The sequence below is a fragment of the Botrytis sinoallii genome (assembly GCF_014898435.1).
Source record: "Botrytis sinoallii strain Bc 23 chromosome Unknown BSIN_006, whole genome shotgun sequence".
NCBI classification, from domain to species: Eukaryota; Fungi; Ascomycota; class Leotiomycetes; order Helotiales; family Sclerotiniaceae; genus Botrytis; species Botrytis sinoallii.
Genome location: NW_024066033.1, coordinates 1,422,653 through 1,440,443, shown reverse-complemented (window position 1 = coordinate 1,440,443; position 17,791 = coordinate 1,422,653). Strand labels below are relative to the sequence as shown.

General features: G+C 35.8%; 3 protein-coding genes across 3 annotated transcripts; 1 reads left to right on the top strand and 2 right to left on the bottom strand.

The window, feature by feature from the left end:
- Window positions 1-535: 535 nt before the first annotated feature.
- Window positions 536-2,636, top strand: EAF02_004183 (uncharacterized protein; the record flags this gene model as incomplete). Its single annotated transcript, XM_038900231.1, has 4 exons — window positions 536-593; window positions 651-680; window positions 831-2,340; window positions 2,600-2,636. The coding sequence occupies 4 exons, from the start codon at window positions 536-538 to the stop codon at window positions 2,634-2,636; spliced, it is 1,635 nt and encodes a 544-aa protein (XP_038759938.1).
- Window positions 2,637-4,715: 2,079 nt separating this feature from the next.
- On the bottom strand, window positions 4,716-5,544 carry EAF02_004182 (uncharacterized protein; the record flags this gene model as incomplete). Its single annotated transcript, XM_038900230.1, has 2 exons — window positions 4,716-5,187; window positions 5,357-5,544. 2 exons carry the CDS (start codon window positions 5,542-5,544, stop codon window positions 4,716-4,718), a joined length of 660 nt encoding a protein of 219 aa, XP_038759937.1.
- Window positions 5,545-6,785: 1,241 nt separating this feature from the next.
- On the bottom strand, window positions 6,786-7,219 carry EAF02_004181 (uncharacterized protein; the record flags this gene model as incomplete). Its single annotated transcript, XM_038900229.1, has 3 exons — window positions 6,786-6,863; window positions 6,967-7,117; window positions 7,182-7,219. 3 exons carry the CDS (start codon window positions 7,217-7,219, stop codon window positions 6,786-6,788), a joined length of 267 nt encoding a protein of 88 aa, XP_038759936.1.
- Window positions 7,220-17,791: the final 10,572 nt, after the last annotated feature.

The window sequence follows — 17,791 nt, the reverse complement described above, 5'->3', positions numbered from 1 at the left end:
CATTCAGAGCTGGTGCACAGCCATTTCATGATCGGGCGACTTCCTTTTTTGGATATCCATTGCTACCGGTTCTATTTTCATACGGCACGTCAGCGTTTTCTTCTCATCTTGATCATGGGCTTGTTCCCTTTAAGTACAGTAAGCATTTAAACTTCTACTAGAGGCAATCCCTGGCCGCTTACAGGTTGAAAACGATGGAATCAAACAGTAAGTTAGATGACTAATACTAGCCCTACAGACTTGCTTCAAAAGCTTCAAGAGACGTTGAATCTACTTGGATCCAATACGGCCAATATTCTCTCTTTCCGGCAATCATCTTGAAAATTTACGGCTGTGCCTCCAAGTAAAGGTGTCGCCAATAGCAGCTTACTTAGAGCTCTACGGTCACAGGCTACTATTAGCCTGAGCGCTTTTTTCCTTTTAACCCGTCTTGCTCCAAGTCCTCTGAACTTGTACATAAAGAAATGGGTAGTTGTCTTCGGTTGTTTCTTGTAACTGTCTCTATACAAAACCGAATTCTCAAAATTTCAACACCATGGCATATAACCGACAGGTTGAGGCCTTCAGAGAAGAAGAATACCCTATGATGAAGGGTAAGTTTAGACAAAGATTCCGAGCTGATAGAATCCCCAATCGCTAAATTACAACAGGGAAAACTTATCTTGACCATGCGGGCACAAGTAAGACTTCAAAATATCACTCCTATTATCCCTTTGATTTTGAGTTATGATTTCTGATATTCTGCCTTACTACTCGTCAGAGAGCCAGATTTATACTTCTGGTCCTGAATGATTATCTAAGTTACGGAGCGCTAATCATGACACATGTAGCTATCTATGCGAAGTCTCTAATTGACAAATTTTCCAAAGAGATGGTGGAAAATCTCTTTGGAAATCCACACTCGGCATCAGCCCCAGCGCAACTTTCGGGGCATGTCGTCGACTCCGTGCGTGAAAAGGCATTGAGATTTCTTGGGGCCGATCCTACTCATTTTGACCTCGTCTTCACTGCAAATGCTACCGCAGCGATCAAATTGGTCGCAGAAAGCTTTAGAGACTTGGCGCTAGAGAGTTCGACGTCGGGATCATTTTGGTACGGCTATCATAAAGATGCTCATACGAGTCTCGTTGGTCCGCGAGAACATACCAATGGACAGCATCACTGCTTCACAAGCGACCAAGAAGTAGAGGACTGGCTACTTGGCTACAGATCTCTTCCAGGAAGAAGGGAAGATGATGAAACGCCAGGAATCCTTGCATTTCCGGGGCAATCAAATATGACTGGTCGTCGACTACCTCTCTCCTGGAGTAAAAAATTACGGGGGTCGACTCGCATTTCACATCAGAATACCTATTCTCTCTTAGACGCTGCAGGCCTTGCGACAACAACTCAGCTTGACTTCAGTGATCCCGACGCGTCTCCTGATTTTACCGTCCTTTCGTTTTACAAAATATTTGGCTTCCCCGATCTAGGAGCTCTGATAGTTCGCAGGAATTCGGCACATATCCTAACTTGGCGTAAGTACTTCGGCGGCGGTACAGTATCGTCTCTAACGGTAATACATGAGGCATCTTACCACAGGAAAGATGCCACGATTCATGACGGATTAGAAGATGGTACATTACCATTTCATTCGATTATCGCACTGGGGTGTGCCATTGATGTGCACCTTAGCCTTTATGGCTCAATGATCAACATATCCAAGCATACGATGTTCCTCACTCGGCGCCTCTACGAAGGCCTATCAAACATTCGCCACTCTAATGGTCTGCCTGTTTGCGAAATATACCATGACGCAACTAATGTCCGCCCTTACACAGACGCCACCACCCAGGGTGCTACTGTAGCATTCAATATTCTACGGTCGGACGGTAGTTACGTGTCGTATTCAACAGTAGAACAATTAGCCAACCGGAAAGACATATACGTAAGAGCTGGTGGGCTTTGCAACCCTGGAGGCATCGCAAGTTATCTCAAGGTAGCACCTTGGCACTTCAAGCGAGCTTGGTCAGCTGGTCATCGCTGTAGCGAATCTGACAACACGGAGATAATCAATGGAAAGCCTACGGGCGTGGTGCGAGCCAGTCTGGGAGCCATGTCGATCCTTTCCGATGTCGATACATTCCTTGCATTTATGCTGGAAACATTTGTTGAAGACATAGGGCAAACTGTTATCATTACGGAGCAGCCGCGGAAAAAATTGCCAATGGTCAGAAATCAGGGTGGTGTTGGTCCGGTTGTCGTAAAAGTACCCGGAAGTTGGCCCACTAGAGAGCCTTTTCCCATCAACACGGGATTGAAACAGAACTCGAGGGAACAGCCGCTAAGACGATATGAGATGTACGAAGACTGCATATGCACGATACTGCTCCTTGGGTTTAGCATATACACACTCAACATGTATTTTTCACAAACAAGCGCTCCTAGATTTCGACATCTAATATCTTCGTCTGATCTTTGGGGAGCTTATGTGTGTATGTGTAACTGGATCTTATCGTACGCGTGCAGGCTATTTGGGGGAAAGTAAGCCAATCATCATTCTTACATGCATATCAGCATGCATGTCAAGAAGTATCTTCACACATAACATAATATATAGTTTGCTATATCCTACAGTATCCTGCACATTGTTCTAGATACAACTTTTAATCGTACGAATTTAGTGTGATGTACATAGAATTACTTGTTGGTTTGTCGGAACTCGATACAGTCAGGGCTTAGGGAAGAACCTTGAGCTTACCGTGATAAATACATCGATCGTACGTAAACTTATGGTTCCACATGGAGATTATTCCTCATAATCAACATTTTATTCATTTGTTTCATATGATAAGCACTTTATGATCTAATCTACCAGGATCAGATTTGTCTTTCTGCCTTTCTCCGAATCTTACTTGTAGTTCTGACGTTATGTTTTTTCTGCGAGGCAATCACAAGACTAAATGTTGGATGCCGAACGTAGTATATCAGACTAGATCATACGTATCATGTATTAAGAATTGTTTTCGCCCTCACCATCCCGTCAATATCCACAGCCAATGTATCTACACGACGAACCCGAGCCATACGACATTAAGGCCCGAGAGCTTCCCTCATCCAGCTACCCATTCATCTACTCCCCTATATCGCCTATTCAGTCAAAGTCCACATAACTACTACTTCGCCACTAAGAATCGACAGTCGCATCCCTAGGACAAATTTGCTCACAAATCACAAACCGTCTATCTACGCCCCCAAGCCTCAAGATTACCGTCCTGCGGGCTGGGTTAAGACAACGGTTCATGTGCTTTTAGCCTATCTTTCCTTTCTAGGTTTTGTCTGGAATGTAGACATACGGATTGGGATGTAAGATAAGCGTCAGCTATACAGGCTTTGGGTTGGGAGTTGAAGAAATGGGATAGGGCTATTTGATTGGCATATGTGACCACCACCAAACACACACTTCCCGTGGAGAGAAATTCGTATGGCTTGGGGGACTTGGATAATCATGTTATCGTGGAGTCATGATATGTGCATTGTGGATGTACGGTGTGATTTGTAAATTTGTTCGGGATCGGGATAAGCTTATGGTGGTATCAATATATATTCAGGTGGTAATATTCATGAAGATCCATGTCTCTTCACCGGTATATCGAGAGTTGGGGCCGCTACCCAATCGCTCGGTCCTGGTGATACCAGATTGGGAAATTTACACATGGTGAGCGACACATGATGCGAGAAGTGCTGAGGTGAAAAATTCGAGATGCATGAAGGGTGGTGTCAATATTCTACATGGGGTAATGGGGTGAGGTTTGGGAGTTTTTCCGCAGCAGAACGTTCTGGAGGTTTGGCGAATCTCTTGTCGTAAGGTTGGGAAATAGCCAAGATGGCTAAAACTTGTTGATGATGCAGGAGGAAGAGTTAGACTCGGGAGATATGCGAAGAGGTGTGCTCGGGAGATGCAAGTCGGGAGATGGATTGGGGTTTACCCCGCATTCTGTCACATTATCATCACATGGCTATCACATTTTTGATATGCAATAAATCTTGTATGCAGGGTGAGAATGATCATCACTGGGGTTTGTTCTAGGTATGATGTTCACCGCATGATAATATCAAGATTGCCTGGCACTGCATGGATTCTCCATGTGGGTGCAAGAGCTAGCATACCCAATCACCCAAGTGTCCAAATGAAAGCCATACATTCAAAAAGCCGATATCTCAATGTCAGATCACAAGATGACTATCGAATGGGATTTATAAAAAATTAACATGTGTAATGAACCAAGGAGTACTAATCACAGCCACAAATGTTTTGTCTTGATATCGAATATCGAAGGCAGTACCTTAGTGCACTCATCAAACTTTTAGATCTAAAATTGTAAAAATCATTTGTTTACTCATTGGTTGTGCAAAAGTATACCTAGGTTTTAGCCAATCTAGATGTCGAGGGTCTGGCAGAATAGGAAGACACTCGACCTTAAGATTGGGTTTTAGCTAGCTAACTATTGTATGAGAATCCACTTGGTGAACCAGTCACCATGAAAAGAAAAGAGCCACCCTAATTTCATACCTACGCCGAAAACCATGTGTAAAAGTGCAACGCCAGATCAATAATGAGTCCTTCAAAGTGAGGCCCATGAGCAAAATGTGAAAATATCCTCAGATCCTTCCATCCATAACACGCCCTGCAAAATACCATAAAGATCCTCCTAACCCCAATACTTCAAGCCCTATTAAACTATCATAATGGCGCATAAAGCCATAGCGATTACAGCAAATGCTGGAATGCTCAAGCCTGTGCCAGCGTTGCATTCTTGGTTTTGGTAAGGTGAAGAACCGCAGTCATTTTGTCGTGCTGCTAGGAGCTCAGTTTCGGCGCGGTTGCTGAGTTCAACAAGGTTGATGGGGGAATCCTGACGCTTCCCAGGAAGTTGGATAAGTTTGATGGGAGCATCTTGGGCGTTGCGAGAGCGAATGGACCTATACTTGGTGGTTTCGCGGTTACTCAGTTCGACAGGATTGATTGGTGAGTCTTGTCGCTTTTCAGGGAGCTTGGAAAGATCAATTGGCGCATCCTGACGCTTTCCATGAAGTTGAATCAAGTTAATTGGAGAATCTTGACGCTTCTCGGTTAGTTGAACAAGATTAGTTGGGCTGTCGCGCTTTGGAAGTTGGATCAAATCAATGGGACCATCGCGCTTCTCACTAAAAGATCAAGGGAGTTAGCAATTGCTCATCTTGAAAACCCCTCGAGGAGTCAGAGGAATACAATCTGTATTATCAAGAACAGAGAATGGGACCTATCATGTATGGACTTTCCAAGCACGAAGTTGGCACTAAATATTGTGAAATAAAACTCATTGTATGTACTTACGGAAGTTGAATAAGATCGATAGGACCATCACGCTTGTTGCTAAGCTCAACAAGATTGATTGGAACATCTTGAGCAGCACGAGCGTACTCAACCGCTGCGCCCATTGGAGTAGTAATCGGAGTTGGTGCAGCAAAGCTTAGAGTAGCAAAAGTGAGGAGGGAGAGCTTCATGATGCCCGAGATATGCATTTTGATGGTAGATTTCTTGAGACTTGATTATGCGATATGATGTTAAAGTCTTTGTAGAGCACGTATTATTGTTGGATTTGGTTCGAGGTCGACGAGTTGTTGTTGTGCTCTTGTTGTTCTAAAACGGGAGATAGAAGTAGAAAGCTTTGAAAAAGGGTTGTATGAAAGGTGGGAAGCTGATTATAGTTTGAAGATTAAAAAGATAGTTGATGATATCGAGCGGGGCGGAGCGTGGACTGCGGGTGGCCAACAAGGTAGATCCTGAGGATAGGACCAGTGGCAGTGAGTATTCTACGATACGTCAAAGTGAATAGGGAATACGGTCCCGAGAAATTGTTTTCAGTATCAGCTCACCGTCAGTGTAAGGAGAATGAAGCAAGATATAACTTTATAGCAGGCCTTTAGTCGATCCTATATCGTTGTCTCACCTGTTTATATTCACATTAAGCTTATCTCCTGGTGGAAACCCCAATCTTCAATCAGCTTTTGGAATCAGATTCACAGAAGTCTATCAAGCCAACAACTAGCAATACATCCACTCGAATGCTGTCGAATGATTCACAAGGAGGCATGCAATGATCGCGACTTCTTCCTGGTGGTGAACAGGTTTTGGAAATTTCGCTCTGCAAATGTCACATTGAGATCTCGTGGTATTTGTGTATCATCTGGAAATGAACTGACAACAATTAAGAGGAGTTTGAGCAGAAAATCTAAGTAGCGAACTGCTGACAGATGACAGTAGGCTGTCCTGACTAGCGTACCGTTGACGCTCAGCCCGGCTGTGACAACAGAGTGAGAGTCTTGCAAGAATCATCTTGAAGGTGGGAATATCAAGAGAGTGCAATGCAATGAGGGCATGGAATCGCTCGTAAAAGTACTGAAGGGTATTTCTCATTCACAACCTAGGCGTCCCGGGAAGATGCGGAAAATGGTGAAACTAACGCTCTCTGCTATATTCGCCAGATATCAATCTATTCGACCAAGATAAAGAGATGCAGAAACTTTGCTGAGACAGGCGCGTTAAACAAGTTGATAATATCCCGTCGTGCGCCGAGTCTTGCGTGGCAAGTTCATGGAATCAATAAACCGGTATTATCATTCCAGCTCATTTCGCACTTTCCTACAATACAATTTCCATCGATCAGATGGTTTCAAAATGTAATGAACACCATACGCCGCCGAATCAACCCCAAAATTCTATGCTTAACTCATATATACCAGTGCTGATCGCCAATCGTTTGCTAAGAAAGAGAAATAGCACCTCTTCGATTGTCGCGGAAATGTAGGTAAGCTTGGAAACCGCAACCGACGATGAAAACCTATTGATGGACACACACATACATTAGCTACGGAATTACCGATGAATGAGAAGGATTTATGACTGTCTGAACAGAAATCATTGAGAGCTCCAATAGAACATACCGCATAGACAACAACAGCAGAAAAGACCGTGGCGGCGACCGCAGCCCCGTCTTCGGGGTCCTCCTTTCCACCCAAGAGTGCGTGATTGTTGCTCTTAAAGAGAGAGCCGATGATAGAGAGGATGATGACGGCAAATACTGAGATGACGATGCTACAGCACTAGTTAGAAAATGATGGAAAACAAAGGCTAGGCAGTGATTAATCAGGGCACGAACCAAGACCAAGCTTGCATTACTCCTACGACGGGCTTCATCTTGGTGGTGGTGAAGCTTTTGTTACGGGCGAATAGATGCGAATGGAGAGAAGTGAACTCTGCGAGGTTCGTGATAAGGGTGTGAGAGTCTGAAGTTGGTAGTTGGTGGTTGGTTGATGGACCTGAATTGAAAGTGTCGTCGAAAGTCGGCAAGTCGGAGCTTAGAGGTAAAGTAAGTCTTGGCATTTACTTCCTCGCGAAGCTTCAGTATTCTTTTCCCGACTAACTACTAGGTAACGTGGTTTATCATTATGTGGGCCATATCATCATGTGGGCCACTTTCACCTCAATTATCGTATTCAAATCCATATTATTTCACAACCATTAAATCAATTGATTAAAACTATTAAGAATCTAATAATCTAGAATCTATTATATTGTTTTGATAAGTTCTTAAATTGTGATCTGGTTTTCCACACTTATTATAATATTTATTAGAAAATGCTTCTCTATTAGGATTTCCCTTATTTTGATGCTTGTTGTATTGAATCTGAATATCAACCTTTTGTTAAAATAATATATCAAAAGCCTTTTATTCAGTAAATACTCCTCCTTAGTATAATTGGGTTTTTTTTGTATATCGATGTTTGCTTAATACCTCATTTGCTTTTCGAAGTATATGAATCTTTGCATTTAAAAGTATATTCTTATAAACTAATCTCTTTATACCTTTAGCTAAAGCTAATACAGTTTCGAATATAGATATAGAGAAGCTTGATTAATAACAAGTTATTCGAGATTTAATTAATATTGATTAAGAAAAAGCTTTAATTGGGTTATAAGGGTTTGAGAGATTCATTAATTAGATTGAAAAAGGGGGGAGAGAAAATAGATATATAAATTCGAATATCTAATTTCGAAAGTATAGCTTTGGATTAAAGAGTATTAAACTTGTTTTTTTGAAATCCTAATTTCATATTCTGAATTGTGATTGATTTTTTATATACAATTTTAAAAACTATAAAGAATTCAATCTTCGAAATATAATTGATATATATCTTAATAAATGTGACACTTTGCCTTAGAAGAACTGCGAGAGCAGGGTACAATTTATTCTTAGAATTTATAACTACAGAATTGGGAGCAAAGCGCTTGTAGAGTGCTCCTATATACTAGCTATGTACATATGATTGTGTATGTGCGCAAACGTATATGTAAGCAATCGTAGCTGCAATTAGGTGCGATCTGTAATACTATTTCCCTTTTCGAAAAAGCTTTGCCCTCAAGCTTTACAATTATCTAATCCGTAAATGTATCGATAATCCCAATGAAGCGTTGTTGTTTATATTATAGTATAGTATAATAAACAGATGTATGCACAAATTTTGCTTTTTTTCGCAACAGGAAGGTATATGGGAAATAAAGGAAATCGTTCTATAATCTAGCAATAACACAAAGCCTTCAAAATATATAGATCACCTGAATTTCCCTTTCTCTTTTAAATCTTTTTTGATTATTCATTTTCTTTATATCCCTTAATTAATAATCAATATACTTTTCATATTATTAAGAAAATACAATAGTAAGAGTAAGTTGTTACTAGTGTAATTAAAACAACAGGAGGATGTATGTGTGGCAATGAATTGTTTATTTTTTTTTGTATTTGCTTTGCTGATATATTTCTTTATAGTTGTGGTGAAGAGAGTGTTTATCTCTTTTGTTGTGTGAGGCAAATATCCTATTAAGGAAAAGAAGGAGTTGAGCTGTAGTAGGAGTGGCAGTGATCTTGTTAGCGAAAAGGAGGATGATGAGGAAAATAAATTGGATAATGAAGATGTATGTAAGTAAGGCTTTCTTTTAATATCTTTGGTTTATGGTTGGCTTGTTTAATAAGTGTAATTACAGATATCGAAGGCAATATATTTGAGAGTGGGGTTGATCTTCGATATGCTTATTGGATGTATTCATTCTATTATTTTTCAAGGCAGAATTCGGAGGAAGAATATAATCTCTTGATTGATTATGTTAATAATTATAAAAAGAAGTTTGCTAATAAGTTGATTGTAGTGGTATATTATTTTTGTAATTTCGAAAATAATAGCGAGATAGTTAAGGAAGATATTCTGGAGGTTTTGTGTTAAAGTTAATCTGATTGCAAATTCGATATGTTTTGTTATAGAAGTGTTGGTTTTGTTAATATCGATGAGTGGGGATCTTTAAGTAAGAGGTTATCAAAAAAGATGGTATTATAATGGGAATAATATATTCAGGAGAATAGTTGGGTTTGTGCTGGTTATATATGCAATTGTATTTCTGATAAGGAGATAATGTTTACTATTGATTTTCTGAACAATTGTTTGGTTAATCTTGTTGTTTACTTTATTTGGCTAGCAAGTATAAATGTGAGCGCTTGCCTGATGGGGATATGCACAAGATGTTTCTCCAATATCGATTGGCTATTGCTAAGTACAGCAATATAGTAAAGATAAGTTACAACTTTTGCCAGTTTTTAGTAAAGTTAACTCTTAAGATAACTTGATATACAAGAGGAGCTAAAGAATTGTGTTTCGAAAGAAATACTTTTTTTTACCCTTACTCGAGAAACCGCAAAGTATTGTGTAATGGAGATTACAGTGCGGGAGACGAATTAGAGTAGCAATACTAGCTTATTGTAACTTAAATAAAAGCAAACTTTCAGCAATTTGTGAATAATTAGATACGATTGAGTGCTAGCTCAATCTTGTTATCGCGCATACTGCGATTAAGGATTGTTTTGTCTTTCGGCTTATGATTGTTCTATATGTGTTTGTTATTGCTATTGGCTGGAAACTCAGCTGATATTTTGGTTTAAATTATTTAGTTTTTGCTGTTGTGCTTTGCCTGATTGTAACTATTGATGATTGTAGAAGCTTTCTTTCTAACTTGGTTTAAACCTACCAAGCAGGGGAAAAGACTTTCTTTATTGATATTTCATCTTTATTCAATCACTTTCAGCCTTTTATAATTAGGATTTTCTTTATCACAATAATAAATTAAAGAAGTTCTTTTTATTATTTTTATTTATATATTAATTATTATTTATAAAATCGTAATTATTCTTTCTATTCTTATAGAAACGAATCCATTCTGGTAGGTATACAGGGGATCCTGGCAGAATGGGATTTCGTAGATGAAAGTCACGAAGATGATGCAGAGTAGTTTTTAAGTCAGAGACAGGGTACCAGGTGAGATTGTTATCAGTATTCAGCCATAATACTCTATACTTAAACTATTGGTATACTTTCTTTACAGCTAGAATATACTTTACTTCTCATTCAATATCATCAATGATATTTATTGGGGATGGTAATTCAAGGATTTATCCAGAAAGTGAATTGTCTACTGCTTTGCAAGCTTATTAGATGGAAATACGGGATAGACTTTTATAATAAGCAGTAAGTCCAATCAGAAGGAATCTCTAGCTTAACTAATAATCTTGAATCTCCCTTGAATAGAATAATCCAGTTTCTTAGATAATCGTTATATCGAAAAGTCCTTTATATTAAGCTATATATAATCTCCTATATCGAAATCGACTAAATAGTAATACGAATTAATTGATCAAAATATCTTTTCTTGTATATACAAAATATTTTCTTTTGCTTGATTGAGTACTAGTTTATTGTGTTTGGTATACTCTTTAATATTGGTTATATTCAAATCATTGATAGGTGTGGTGGAATCGAGTTTCCAATCCCAGGGATTGCGGGGTAGGTAATCATACAAGGTCTCGTATGGGGTTTTGACTACCTAGTGATTTATGGGAAAGTGTGAGTTGAGTGTAGTTCATTATTGATAGGAATTCAGATCAATTATTTTGATAATAGGCTTATAAAGGGTTATAAGTGTTATTAGAGATATTAATTATAAATCTCAGTTTAACTATTAGTTTGCAGGTAATGAGTGATAAATAACTTGATTTGTGTTTCTAAGATATTATTAAATTCTTATTAGAATTTGAATATGAATTGAAGATTATGATCAGAGATTATAGTCTCCAGGATACCATAGTATCTGTATATATAATATAGATACAAGTAGGCCTAATCTCTCAATCGATTGATTTATAATAGAATATCGAAATAGCTTGTTTGGTTAATTGATTGATAATAACAAATACATTGTTGTAACTGTATTTATCCTTATTAAAACTACAGTAATCCATAGTAACATATTGCCATGCTCGTATAGGGATCGGGAGCAGGTGGAGGAGATTAGGAGTGCGATTTTTTGGTATAAAGCTGCACTTACATTTATAGCAATTCCATATATATTGATTGATTGTATTGTTTATATTCTTCCAATAATATTGATGGTTAAAAGAGTGTAGGTCTTTTTGATACCAGGATATACAATAGAGATTGAATTGTGAACTTTGCGAATCAAATAGATTCGCAGATTTTCGGTATCTGATATATAAAGTCGATTATTATAAAACAAAAGTCCTTTCTTGAGTATAAAATACTTGTGTAATTTGATAATCTGAACACATAGAGCTTCTAAACTTAAATGGAATCTATTTGCTTTAATAATGTGATTTATAATATCGAAAAGCAATATGATTGCGTGTATATTGATATTTGCAACTATATCCAGATTTTGCTGCAGAGATTTGTATATAATCTTTGTATCCACTTGATTATCTTTTATAAGCTACTAAAGACAATTCTTCTTCTTAATATTATTCTGTTGATCCAATTTGTCAGTGCGGTGTGTAAGTGTATCTGCGAGTGGATTGTTCTTTTTAGTATAGTATATAATGATGAAGTTATAATCGGCGAATAGTTTTGTTTAGTGTACTTGTCAAGTATTTAGCTGTTTGATAGATATGAAGTACTCGAGTGCTTTATGATCGGTATACACTTTGATTTGATACAGGGATCCAGTAAGTTCAGCTTTCCAGTAGCCTAGGGATTTGATAATCGCAAGCATTTTTTTATTATGAACTTTGTAGTTCAACTCAATAGCAATCATTGTTTTCGAAAAGTAAATAATTAGTAATTATTTGTCGCTATGCTTTTAAGATAGCATACTAGTGACTACACCATCGGATACATCGGTTTCCAGTATACAGAGTAGTGTATAATTATAATACTATAGAAAAGGAGTGGAGATAAGTTTGTCTTTGCGTATATTAAATACGATTTGACAGATTTCGTTGAAGTGGAATTTGATATTTGTTTTTGTAAGTTTGTAAAGAGGTTTTGCTCTTATATTATAATCCTTAATAAATCAATAATAAAAGTTATAAAAAACCTAAGAATAATTGGATATCCTTTATATAATAAAATAAGTCTAAATAGCAATTACTTCAATCTTTTCTTGGATCGATTTGTAACATCGTCTATAGAGATAATAAAATCTAAATACTTTGTATATTTGATATTGAATTGACTTGCTTGAGATTTGCCTAAAGATTAACAAACTCAAGTCGTTCGAGAACGTACTTGACGTATTCCTCATATTCATTTTCGTTTTCAGAATATATAAGAATATCATTAAGGTAAACAATACAGACGTCATCTAAATAGTCAAATAGATATCGTTCATATTCGTTAGTAAGTCGCAGGGCCGTTTGTCAGTCCAAAGGTAAAACTTTGTATTTGTAGAAACCATATCGAATATAGAAGGTAGTGTATTCTTTGGAACTGGATCCATATAGATATAATGAAACATTTGTCGAATATCTAATTTAGTATATAACTTCACGTTCATAAGTCGTGGTGAATATCTTGTTAATAAAAGGTAACGGGTAATTTGTCTTTGTATATTAAAGAATTGAATAATTAAAAGTCTATACAAAACTTAAGTTTTCTATTCGGCTTTCTTATAAAGAGAATCGGTATTATGAATAGTACTTGGCTGAATTCTATAAATCCTTTGGCAAGGTTTTCTGTGATATATTCTTTAACAACCTCAAGCTATTCGAGTGATATTTTATACAGAGGAATGTCTTTGAGAGCTTTTCATCTTCTCCTTCAAGTATGATCTTGGTAATCATATAACTGAAAGAGAGATAGGATATCGGACTCGCACTTGGAGAATACTCAATGATATTATTGGTAAGCTTTGGGGATCGGAGATTCTATCTCAATATTTATAATAATGTAATTGAGAGTAGTGATAGTTTCTGGTTTAAAACTGTTTAAGGCAGCAACTACGATTGAGATTTAATAATTGTTGTTTTAATTAGATTTATAAATTGAGATAATATTATTAATCTCTGTATATATAATTGTAAAGATCTCATAATCCTTGCTTTTCTTATAGATAAATTGAAATTGAGTTGGCTTGAGTATATAAATATCGAATATATTAAAGATACAAAGTGGGAGGGATTTGTAAACAGATTGAATAGAGATTTGATCGAGAATAGATTTCTTTTTCAAATTGACTGGAATCTGAGCTTCGATTACATCTGAGATTATTGTATTAGTTTTTTGAAAAGGAATAATAAGTATCTCAAGTATAATTGATACTATAGTTGGTTGTTTATTGTCAAGTTGGTAATATATTTTTTTCAATCGGGCATTCCGATTGTCAGCATCTTTCTATCTCAAGTGACTGATTCTGGATTATTGAAAACTGTTTTCTAATTAAAATATATTTTTTGATAAGGAAACAGTAGGAGGATACTCGGAAAAGCTATTCAAGGTATCGGTTAAAACAAATTGACTTTAACTTGGGTTTTTTGTTAATCATTTGCAATCTAGGATTACACTATGTGAATTCAAATCGGTAATGAGAAATAGCAAATAAGACTATTGTCGAATATCAATCGTAAAATTAAGAAATGTGAAATGAGTGATAGCTTCACCTTGTATACTATTATAGCTTTTGACTTCAATCAGTGGTTCGAGTAGTATAAAGTGGGGTTTGAATATAGGGAATAATAATGAAAGGAGTATCTTATCGATAAAAGCAAAGCCATTCGCTTCGGAATCTATAAGAGATTAAGTATTATATGAATATCCATTCTTCAAAAATATACATGATAGATTATGGAATCACCTTCCATTAGTTTTATCAAATCGAGAAATCTCATGTTCTGGATTGTGCTTAAAAAGGAACTTCTACCTAACATATTGATTTAAACATTAGTCTTTGGTAATGCAAGCAGACTCGATAACTTCCATTTACATTTCTTGATTTACATTCTCCTCAATATTCTCTTTTATATTGTAAAACTCTTTGTTTTCTTTAATTTTTTGAATCTTGGCTATAATATTTATATTATTGTGTATAATATAAAACTACAATTCATTCCCAATACGAGGGCAATAGTACTATAATTGAAATTGTTTTCTGGAAATAGAGTATTATTTGACTTGAAGGTTTCTGTATAGCCAGTAGGAGTACAAGAAGAATATTGAATATGAAACTGAATAGATAAATTCGAATTACCTAATAAACAAAAAGTGCTTCTAAGGGTAGTCGATAAATCGATATTACTAGATGGTTTTCTAAGAAGTATTTCTTTAGTTGTTCTGTAACAATTGTGTTTTCGAAGTATAATTTCGAATTCATCGATTTCAATAAGCTTGGTAGCTAGGTTCTCAATAGTATAGTATTCATTGATATAGAGACCAATAACTCATCAAAGGAAATCGGATATTTTTCTTTCCAAATTGTAAAGGAGAATTATTGGATTGATAATTTCCGTTTGTGTAACCTAATAATCTAAACCTGCAATACTATACTAAGAAGTTTCCTTATTGAGTGTTATTAGGTATAACTCAATATTCATACTTAATTCGTGTATAATCAGCTTCAATTAGGTTTTTGTAAATAGCTACAAGCTAATCGATCAATTGCTATCCTATCAAACAGGGGACTTGAGTGTATAATGAAAATATATATTCTTGTACCTTTCCTTTCATCTAATTTATTATATAAGATTGCCATTATGCTTCCGAGATAAGCAAATTTTCGTAAAATTCGAGTCGCTCAATAACCAATAACTGCTAAAGACTTGCTTCAGCTCTATATTATCTTTAAGTTTGAATAAAAGATTGGTGGGCTTCGGAATGTATGGATACTCTATTGCAGTAATAGGTAAACGAAAGTGGGGTGTTCAATAAATTTGTAGGTCACTCAACAAGGTAATTGAGTTTGAAAGGGATCTGCCTATCGATACTCGAAAGGGATTATCACGAAAACTAACTTCGCAAATAGGGGTTTTTCTTATTCTTCCTTTTCCCGGTAGTAGGAGATACCCTTTCAATAAAATCAACTAGAATATCAGAAGTCCAGACTTTGCAATTTATAAGGGAATTTGTATAATATTATTATTGATATCTTAAAGATTGAATGAATAAATAATATTAAAACTATACTATAGTAATTCATCTTTAAATCTTATGATTTCGTTTTACAAGTCCTCAAAATCTTTAAGGATCGGTATTTGTTCTTCCTATAACAGGAGAATGTGCATTAGCATATTACTCTCAAGAGTTAATACCTTGATCGAGGAGTTGTTTCCAGACTGTTTTACTCTTTTCACATCTATCAGTATTTACATTAGAACCATAGGATTATAATCATCGCTCCATTGAGATTAACTGTTATCAGCTAAAAAACACTCAATCAATAAAAGGAGGAAAGCGATGGAGTCTCTTTAAAATAAATAGGTCAAATATGATAATAATACTTGTAACTCTATATATTAGAGATTTATTGTTTTCCATCGAATAGATTTATTCGGAATTAGCCCTCTTCCTATAAGTGATATCGAACATCCTTGATATACCCAAGAAGATATTATAGTTATAAGGTATTATTTGATCAGTCACCAGATGGCCATGTAATTGTATAATGAATTGTAAATAATATAATACTTTGCCTTAAAAGAACTGCAAGAGCAGAGTACAATTTATCCTTAGAATCTACAACTACAGAATCGGGAGCAAAGCGCTCGTAGAGCGCTCCTATATACTAGCTATATACACGTGATCGTGCACGTGCGCAAGCGCGCACGTGAGCGATCGCAGCTGCGATTGGGTGCGATCCGTGACAATAAATCTATCAATTTGATTATTATATAAATATTTCAGATTACCAAAACAATTTATATTAAATGGTTGAATTAATAACTTGAATATAATAATAAATCTAAGTATATAATATTATTTTCTTTATAATATTTTTGAAAACCATTTGATTTATAGTTTTCATATCTATCTAGTATTAATATTCGATATTTGCTCTTTTTTGATTCTTAATATGCTTATTGAAGTATTTCAACCATTTTAAACCTATTTTATTATTTGTCTATTCATTAGATATAGATTTAATAGCTCAATCTATAGAAAAACCGATTTCGATATACTAATTAGAAAGATAAACCTATCCCTGAACTATTAGAAATAGGATATAGTTGTCACGGGATCACCTCTGGGAGTATTCAGAAGCTTTACCGCTGAGCTAAACGCCCAAAAGACTAGGAGGTAGAACTGGAAGTTCTACCTTACTCTCACATATATAGCAGGACAGGACAGGACAGAAAGGGCTTAGTGTCACCCCGTGACAATAGTTTCACCTTCCCTATTACTATATATAATCGCTGTAGCCCATTTTCTATTATCTGATTGTATTGTCTTGCTTTTACTCTTTCATTCAGTACTAGTTATTATTATTCCGGGATATATTATATCTATCATAAAGCCCATTTCATTAAAATTATAGAAATCACAATCAAGAATATCATATTTCGCTCACATATTCAAAACTAATCGAAATCACTTTTTAATAAATTCAGAATCTTTATAGAGAGTTCTTTGAAAGTTATAAATATAACTAAAATATATCTTTAATTCGATTCGATACTTTATGAATCGATATGCCTAAAGTTTTCCAATAGATTTTGTATTTTTTAATTCAAGAATATAATTCGCTATATATTTTATATTTCTGAGTTTAAATGGAAATCCTCTATTATTTATATCAATTATATATTGAATAATCACTTCCTCTTCCAATTCTATAATCTTATGGGTTTTATATCGATATTCTATATAAAAGGTTAAATCGTCCATTCTATACTGAATCGTTATATACAGAATATTACATAGCTTAGTAGTTTTTCGAAAGCTTAATTTTTTGTTTTTTTGAATAGCTTGGATAGCCAGAATGATTTGTGCTTCTTTATTAGTTGTTTTCATAATGGATTGTTGATAAATTGCATATTAAAGTGAAGAGATAATAATTGAGGTGAAAGTGGCCCACATGATGATATGGCCCACATGATAATAAACCACGTTATATCAAATTGATCAAAAGTCTATTCCCACTCTATGAATCCAATGATGTAATAACAATTCTAGGTTTTCCCCTTTCTTGTTCTCTGAATTCCAGATTATCGACAATGAGCTTCTCTGGTGATCATTTGTCATCATCACGAGGGTATCCAAACGCGGTCCTAAATTCTGGTTGCAGAGCCAAATATCAATGGCCTCTTCCTCGTGATATGTTTCGTTAGGAAATTTTATGTCTTCATACTATATTCTATCTCTGTTTCTTAGTCCTTTCTACTTTCACTGCGGTTAGCACAAGGGATCATTTTACTACTCAAGTATCAGATGGTCAAAGGCACTA